The sequence below is a fragment of the Dreissena polymorpha genome, chromosome 7, assembly GCF_020536995.1.
Source record: "Dreissena polymorpha isolate Duluth1 chromosome 7, UMN_Dpol_1.0, whole genome shotgun sequence".
NCBI classification, from domain to species: Eukaryota; Metazoa; Mollusca; class Bivalvia; order Myida; family Dreissenidae; genus Dreissena; species Dreissena polymorpha.
Window position 1 is genome coordinate 15060434 of NC_068361.1, and position 9166 is coordinate 15069599.

Genomic DNA, 9166 nt, shown 5'->3' on the forward strand with positions numbered 1-9166 from the left:
ATCGAAATCAACACAACACGTTTTATACAAAATACAAAACTTGTGTTCAGTACATATTTAAAAAAAATGAGACAACACAATTTTTCTTTCTTCATTTGATCATTGAAATTTTCGTGAGATAAAAAAGAAACACTTCACTGACGGTCTCTACAAACAGATAGGCATCTTCAGAATGAGGTACAATTTATTGTAAAATCCTCTGTACATTATACAGTCGTTTATATTCTGCATATTTGACAATAAAACAAAGTAACAGACATTTAGAGTAGGCTCTGTTGAATAATATACATGGGCACAAACAAACCATCATATATAAAAAGTATAATAGATATGCATGTAAAACTTCGCATGTACGTGTGTGATGGATATGGCTCCCCAATAAACATATCAAAAACGCATGCGTAAATATTAAAAAAATTGTCCATTGTACACCCCTGGTGTTCCTATTTATTGAAAACCCGTGATAAACAAATTGTGCAGCAAACAAAGATTGGTATATACCAAGGAGCTATATAATAATCTATTATGTATGTCCTTGGCATTTCCTCCTTAAAACACTAAACAATCAACTAGAACCTACAATGTAAAAATTTAGAACAGCCAACTGCTGCTACCTTCTCAATTATAATTTTCACTGGCATCAGCAATGATTTCTCCATGTTGCATACTGTACTTAGATTTCACAAGGGCCAGGCAGCATTTTTGTTTTATTTTCCTTTGTGAGCATTTAAAGTCAAAGTAATTTCAAATTACCATAATTGAGGAATAAATGCAAGGTAGGTCAGCGATAATTATGTCACCCACCAAAACATATTATTTAATACCATTGATATAACACTTTGATAATTTTACACTTGTAAGTATATATTTTTTAAGTACCAAAATACTAGGATTAAATTAATTTGTATATTCCTAACTACTGTTTAAAAGTCATTTTAGTTAGCGACTGTCACGTCACCCACCGTACTCAAGGTAGCGACTATCACGTCACCCACCGTACTCAAGGTATAGAATGTCAAGTCAGGCACTGTACTAAAGGTAGCGACTGTCATGTCACCCACCTCAAAGTTATTTATATCTTATTTGAATTTATGTTTTAAATATGGTTAATCACATTTGATCACATCTTTTGATTGCTTGAATCAATCACATTTTATAGTATCTATAAACATTACACTATTAGTATTTGTAGTAATTATCAAATTATTAATTTAGAATGTTCTTTACCAGAAAGGTTAGCCCAGATGTCAATAAGAGCACTATCTCCCTCACTATGAGATATTGTTAAAGGTAGCAATATTTGTTTGAATCATGCCATTTTGTGAGGCATAACAAGTAAGCTAAATTCTTGTATTTTTTGCAATAGAAGAGAATAGATATCACGGTGCCTGAACCACGTGACTTTTTCGGCTATGTGTGGGACAATCGGATGTAAACAAAACGTCGCTTCAGGTAACCTTTTTGATAATTTCTTCATTATTTCAAAACCATTTAAAAAACAAAACAAAGACGAGTGCCCGGTCATTGTCAAAAGACACAACTTTGTTAAGTTTGCGCAAAATTAATTAAGTATTTTTTTCCAAAAAGTGCAACCGCGTGTTTGAAAACACATGATGTGAAATGCTATGTGTGGTATATGTTTTGTTCAATCAACAAAAACATTGATTATAATATTGTCGAGGGTTTAAAAATAGGGCGGACATTGTAATTCTTCATAGAGAAGCTACTTACATTGTATGTTTGCGCAAATACATCTTATTCGGAGTGTGTGTGTATATAAATGTTATACTGCTATGTGTTGGATACATTTTTTAAATGCTATGTGTGGTATGCAAGAATTCTGCATTTAATCTGAACACAGTTTTGTAAGAATCTAGAACATAAACTTTAGTCTGTCCTGAAAATATATCAAATTAACCAAATGTTACATTATTGAATACTGAAGTAATCGTGTAATGATTAACCAATTTATGTTTAACTGAACTTAATTCTTATTAAAGCATACATGTTATGTTGAAATATAATATTTCTTTGTTTTATTTATTGTCTTTAAATAAATATAATGATTGATATTTCTGCCTGATTATTGAATTTGGTCCATATTTTAATGAATGACAAAGAAAATAAGAGCACATGCTTTAAAATGGGTTTTACTTCTTTTGTTTTTCAGACTTGAAAAGGATTAGTCGAAAGATCTGTAACGCTTTTAAGGTTCGAAGCTGTGTAAGAACTACATGAACACCATCAAACCACACGGAAGGTGATATGTGGCAAGTTAAAAATCAAAACCACAGTGACAGAGACAGGGACCCCGCTTCATTCTGTGATGTTTATGGAAAGCTATTTCAACTAACTACGCAAACATACCATTTAACGTGTATTTTTGCATAAGCAAAACAAAGTGTGTGTATTGATATGTGTGTATATTTATCGGTTTTGTATCTATGTTATTACTAAAATTGATTAGATGAATATAAAATCTGATAATGTGTGTTAATAAAACAGGTGTTTCATAACAAATAACAATTTAAATCCAATGATGCTTGTTTGTGGTCTATTCCAATATCATCTCCATTTGAACATCTTCGAATCCAATAATGCTTGTTTGTGGTCTATTCCAATATTATCTCCATGAATATCTTCAGTATATCAAAATAAACACGTCATTAATAATACCATTACTTTATAACTAGCATGCACATGTAACAATAGAAATTAAAGCGCCAAATACATAAAGAAGTACATTAGTATTCACAAAGAAATTGTAATCAGTCAATTTATGAATTTGCAAATCTTGCTATTCAAACATATGAATGCTTCAATTAAGTCATAACAAATGATCATCGCCAAAACGTCTTGACTTGTGGGTTACAATGCTATGACGTTAAATTTTATTTACACTTCAATGTATTATGAATATTGCTGGGCCAAGTGTGAGGTTGAGCGCTCTATAACCAGGTTTAAACCCCCAGTGCTTTGCATTGACCGTTCCAAGGCGGTGACCCCAGCTTTATTCATATTTTGTGTTTATGTTGGTTTGTATTGTGCTGTATTGTGCTGTTTTGTACTGTTTGGGCAATCGGTCACTTGCCTTAAATAAAGGACCAACTAATTGTTTTTAATGAAAATTCAATACTGCTCCAGCAGCTGGAGTTTCACTTCTTTATATTGTGGGGGTCATTATACCAACAAACATATTGAATTGCATCAATACTTAATTTACTCAAATTCAAATGAAAGTTGAATAACTGACAATAGTTTGAGATGTTTAATGAAAATACTCATTCGCCCCGGTCATGAAAGGGCGCTGCAAGATCTTGTTACCACTGCACCAAGTAATTAACATTAAATCATATAATGTTGTTCAATTTGTTGAAATGTCAAATTTTTATGTAATGTTTATTTTGATTGTTTTCTTTCCCTGCAATACTTGCACCATCTGGTAATAAATCAAAGAGTCATTTAAACTTTGGAACATTTACTATACATGTTTGTATGACAACTTTTCATTGATAAAGATATCAGTACGTCTCTTGAAGGTGCTTCCAAAAATACTTTAATCTCCCTGAAAAGAACAAAATACAACTGATATAAACTGTTAAACTTAAAAAATAGCATGTGTGATATATCAGATAGCTCAATAGGATTTACATACAAATACATGATTTTCCAGAAAAAAATGTCATTGATCCTAGTGTCTATTTGTTTAAAAATGCTGTATGATCTCTTTATGCTTATTTATTAAATTGGTTACAGTAAAAAATGCCTACACATTCCTGCTAAAAAACACACAACTAACACTTTTTGTAGTTTTGTTGCAATAATATTCACATGACATCTTGCACAAATAATCCTTACGATTTTGTGTATTAAACAAGTGCATTAGTCGGCAGTAACAATTCACTGAAAATTCAACATTTTGTAACAATCAATTTTATAGAAACAAACAAGAAAAAGTTTGCCCGACGGAACTTTTTTCCTGTCCGTGCGTGGGTGGCTTTGTGTTAGGAGATCCCCGACCGTGTTTTGACCTCTCTGCCACACTGTTCGCAAACAAAGTAAACAAAATATGAATATAAGTTATCGACAATCATGATAATTTATAGTAACATGAACGTAGGATTATCATATTTAAGGCGCGCAAAACACTAACAACAATGTTTATTGACCAACTTTTGTTATTCAGACAGACTTTAAATGTAATTGACGTTAATGTCAATCTTTCGATTCTCTAGTTTAGTTTGTATACCACACATAGCATTTAAAAATTTTGTCCCACACATAGCATCATTACATTTTCATACACACACTCCGAATCAGATGTATTTGCGCAAATATACAATGTATGTAGCTTCTCTATGAAGAATTACAATGTCCGCCCTTTTTTTTAAACCCTCGACAATATTGTAATCTACGTTTTTGTTGATCGAATAAAAAATATACCACACATAGCATTTCACTTCGTGTGTTTTCAAGCACGCGGTTGCACTTTTTGGAAAAATTACTTAATTAATTTAGCGCAAACTTACCAAAGTTGTGTCTTTTGACAATGACCGGGCACTCGTCTTTGTTTTTTTTTGAAAATGGTTTTGAAATAATGAAGAAATTATCAAAAAGGTTACCTGAAGCGACGTTTTGTTTACATCCGATTGTCCCACACATAGCCGAAAAAGTCACGTGGTTCAGGCACCTTGGATATCTACAATATCAGATAATAAAGTTTGGTCATGTTGAAATGATACTCAAATGTGATTTACCACCTTTAAATTTAAATGTAATGCATGGCTTAGACAGTGAAAGAAAAACACTATCCTAGCGTTACCAGTTTCCGATAATTTAACAATAAAACTCACCTTAAAAAATTGTCTGTGTTTATTGTCGTCTTTTCTGTCACTGCATCGTTAAGATGAATGTTCAAAGTGTAATTTACAACGAAAAACGGGAACAAACGAGCCAAAATAAGGGAAGTTAACAATAAAAACAAACGGACGTCAAAAACTGTAAAAACAGAAAGTGCGACACCGGTTTCCGATAGTTCCATGAATAGTCATATCGTGACGTCATTTCAAGCACTGACTTACGAAACAGCGGTGCAAATGCACTAAAACTATAAACAAATTCAATTAAGAAACAATATTCATTGAAATCGCAAATTTAAAACAACAAAAAAACTTATTTAACAACATGGGCATTTGAAAGAGGTGTTTCTCCGGACTACTCTGACTGGTGTGCAGTATTTAAGGTGTGTCCAGTGTTGGCATACATCACATTGCGCCCATGTGTAAATTGCAAGAGACTGTCCATCTTTTGAAGTGCAGTTGTACTTCTTGCACACGCAACATTTCTCATCGTCCGTCACATCTTCATCTAAGGACATGGAGTCATCATCACTGGTCTGTATTGCACGTGATGGTCCTGCTACTGGACTGCCTGTAGTTGTTGCCTTGCCAGCGGTCGATGGGCGGTTGGCGGACTCGGCAATGTATTGACGCACATCGTTGAACGTTTTGTCTTCCGTCATTGCTTTGCCACCAACAAGCTTGTGGATATTTCGGCGGGGTTTGGACACTTTCTTCGAAACTTCAGTGGGGAAGTCACTGAAGAACTTTGCACCGTCGTTTATGTCAGGCTCATGTTGGATAATGTTATCCGCACCAGAAGCCAGCTTTTCACAGGTGGCTGCATACAGCTCTGAAGGTGCTATGGCATCGCCAAGACTAGTCACCGCATCAATGGCATTCTGCAACGGATAAATTCCAGTCTTCCTGAACGATGCTTGCAAGTTGACATGCGACAGAGCTACAGTGTATGCTTTGCACGCCAATTTGCAAACATCGTACCGGGTCACACATTGGTGGTGCAGTCTGGAGTACGTTAAACATTCCTGGTTGTATTTCTTTTGGAATGGGCCGAAACAACCGACATCCATGGGCTTTAAAATATGGGAACAGTGAGGTGGTAGAACGAATAGTATTATTCTGTTCTCTTTTGCCCATTCAATGAGTTCAATGGAGATGTGACTCTTGTGGCCATCGTACAACACCAATGTGGTATCTTCTTGGTTGCGTCCCATGGCATATTTCAAGAAGTGTGTCTTCATATAGCGAAGAAACACTTCGCTGTTTGACCAACCAGATTGCGTCATCATGCCTTCAGTCCCTTCACTCTTTCCGACCATAAGCTCCGGTAGCATCCGTTGACCGGGAAATACAAAGAATGGCGGTATCTGGGAACCAAGAGCATTTCCTCCGCCGATCACTGTCACCGTTTTCGATCGTTCGGCCATCACCACTTGAGGACGTGCATCGAAGCCAGCTACAATATTTGGTGGTCTATATTCGGTATTTATACCCTTTTCGTCGATGTTGTACACAAGGTGAGGTTTGTTGTGCAACTCGTACTTGTCGAAGATAGTTTTCAGTTCTTCAAAGTAGTTCAGGATCACTTCCTTAGAAGCACACCTTGCTCGTTGTTCAGGAAGTCCGGATGGCTTAACAACTTTGAGTTCTGGCCACCTGCCCATGAAGCCATAGAACCATTTGAGACTGAGTGGTTTCTCTTCCCTTCCCCGTTTTCCAAGGTAAACAGCGAAGTCGGACGCCTTGTAGCATATTTCTGCCCGAGTGTACCCGTACCCGACACGCGCTAGACCTTTCACATGCTCGACCAGTAGCTGTTCCTCACTGAGGCTAAGCAGCGGTGCGGGTCCATTTTTTACGCTATCAACCGACACTCTACTGTCTACGCGATCGCGCAACGTGGTAAGAGGCACTCCATATATCTTTGAAGCCCTATATACGGGGATATTATCCTCTTTAACTGCCATGTATGCCCTAGTTAGAGTTGTCGATGAATACAAACGCCGCCTTGCATGCGTGGGTCCGCGGGAAGTCGGAGATTTAAGCTTTAAACAAAATGATTTGTTCCCTCAGTTTTGCCTTTGCTGTATACCCAGCAGAGTAGCAGTATGTGTTGTATGATTTATCAATGTATTGATGTCAATTTACAGAACTAAAACCATATTATGAGCAATCGAAATCCATTCCGATATAATAAGTCTAAGCAGAACATGTTAATTTATAACCCGTGTTTACAGTAGGGTGTAGTATTTTACAATAATCACTGAGGAACGTTACCCATAACATTACAGTGGGCGGAGTTTACGAAACAAAACATGGCTGTCGTATTGAGCGTTCATAGTTAATTGATGTATTCAGACCTTGTTTACTAAGTAACAAAATGTGTACTTAGCAGAAACCAGTTAAAAACGTATACACTTGTAGTAAGTAAATTTGTTACCTTAATTCGCAGCATTTTCACGAAATTGTTGAGCTACAAAAAATCGCCGATGTCGAACGCACTTGCTTGCAAGTTGTTTACCTGTGACGTCATGTAGTAAACAAAACACGCGCAATATCGGAACCTATCGGAAATAGGTGTCTATCGGAAACGGGTAACGTCACGATATATGAAATGATAATGAAATCGAGTATTTGACTGTGCAGATTGTTGTTTGAAAAAGTTTGGTACCTGAGTACATGCCGAACCAATTGCGTGTTTGTTCCTCAATGGCAATCGTCCAATAAATAATAGCACTTACTTGTTTTGTCATCATTTTTAATAAAAAAGTGCGAGTAGCGGTCGGTGTTGACACTTGCTATGTACACACAAAACGGTGACGTCATTCGTTACTTGGATACATTTTGTGATGACGTCATCGAACGGGGGAAGTCCCTGAATGAAGACAAATGTTTTACACGAAGAATGCTGATGCTTTATTCGAATATAGTAACAATAATAATAAATAGAGAGAAGAATTTTAAAATATTTAAAAGCCGTAAATTTGATCATTTTTTCTATTTTATCATTATGATCAATCAGGAGACGCTGGTTATTTACTTCCAAAATTTCCAGTTCCGGTTTCGGATATCAGGTTCGGTTGCGCGCGCAGATACCAAACTTTTCAAAACAACAACCTGTGTAGATTTACAGTCCAATACACGTGTTAACGTAATGCGAGCTCTCGAGCCGCCTACGGCGGCTCAGCGAGCTCGCTATTAAAAGTACATGTTGTCACGTAATTACACGTTGTTCGTTGATAATACACAGTAACAACTAAAGTTCATTTCTGTTTTCATCGAGATTCATTTCTGTTAATAATTGCTAACACAACGCTTCCAATGTTCATGAAGTACAATTTTATATCGCGGTGGCCGACATGGCCACCACGTCAAGAAAGCGTGACTACTCTACTCGATTGTCAAACTTAGGGACTCTCTTCATACAACGCAGATGCCAATTTATACAATAATGGACAATAAATTGGGTGACGGCTGTCTGGATGATTGACTTTAACATGAGTTGAATTACCTGATACGGGATGGCTTTATGTGTGACTTACATATCTTGTGCATATATATGCCAATAATTAAGCGAGACCACGTTTGTTTAACTGCATATATGAAAGTTCACCTGTCATTTAACATGAAAATATACACAATTAACAGTGCTGCATGTGCTTACCATAGACATAACTAATTAGTGAACCCAGCCATGGGCAATAACTTGGTGCATTTTTCTCGTCTAATTGACGATGACATATGATGCCCATTTATGCATTTCTTCATGAAGACAGATATTATGTATTCAGTTACACCGAACAAGGAATATACATGAAATACACCAATTATGCGACACACCTCATTTTCATTAAAGAAAGATTTTATATTTTATGATTTAAAATCTTTAGAAAGATCATCAATCCTGAATGACAAGTGTCTTACAATATCATGATCAATGTTAAATGACGTTGATCGATTGTCCACGTAACACTACAGGCGTTGTTTAACTAGTGACCTCTGTGCTGTCATTCGAAGTAGTATTGCCCGAGTTGAATATGTACCTGTTGCTGTCAAGTAGATGTCTTGGTTTGTTGTTTTTGTCTATGTTGATCATTGGTGATGTTATCTACCATTGCTGTCGTGAAGAAGCTCTATCTATCGCCAAGCTGTGTAGGCAAATCGCACGTGGTCGGTTGCACTCATCTGCGTATCAAGGTTCACATCGAGAGGCTGGATAGTCATCGTGGTTTGTGTTTGTTGTCGCTGAAACCAGCACGTCATCACGTCGTAACTTGTTCTGTTGTTGAATCCATCGTGATGTGTCG

At 36.4% G+C, this 9166-nt stretch overlaps 1 protein-coding gene and 1 long non-coding RNA gene across 6 annotated transcripts; one reads left to right on the forward strand and one right to left on the reverse strand.

Moving 5' to 3' along the window:
- Positions 1-1356: 1356 nt before the first annotated feature.
- On the forward strand, positions 1357-2537 carry LOC127839266 (uncharacterized). Its single transcript, XR_008030261.1, has 2 exons — positions 1357-1452; positions 2171-2537. It is a non-coding gene; the product is annotated as an uncharacterized LOC127839266 (long non-coding RNA).
- Positions 2538-2666: 129 nt separating this feature from the next.
- On the reverse strand, positions 2667-7677 carry LOC127839265 (uncharacterized). 5 transcript variants are annotated; one of them, XM_052367545.1, is made up of 5 exons: positions 7300-7378; positions 4854-6904; positions 4623-4699; positions 3973-4043; positions 2667-3565 (listed from the first exon to the last, which is right to left on the reverse strand). In XM_052367545.1, the coding sequence occupies exons 1-2, from the start codon at positions 7312-7314 to the stop codon at positions 5177-5179; spliced, it is 1743 nt and encodes a 580-aa protein (XP_052223505.1). In that variant the 5' UTR covers positions 7315-7378; the 3' UTR covers positions 2667-3565; positions 3973-4043; positions 4623-4699; positions 4854-5176. The 5 variants fall into 5 exon arrangements, 2 of the variants coding, with proteins under 2 accessions (XP_052223505.1, XP_052223504.1); XM_052367544.1 differs by having other exon boundaries at positions 2667-4043; XR_008030259.1 differs by lacking the exons at positions 4854-6904; positions 7300-7378 and adding an exon at positions 7601-7677 and having other exon boundaries at positions 2667-4043.
- Positions 7678-9166: the final 1489 nt, after the last annotated feature.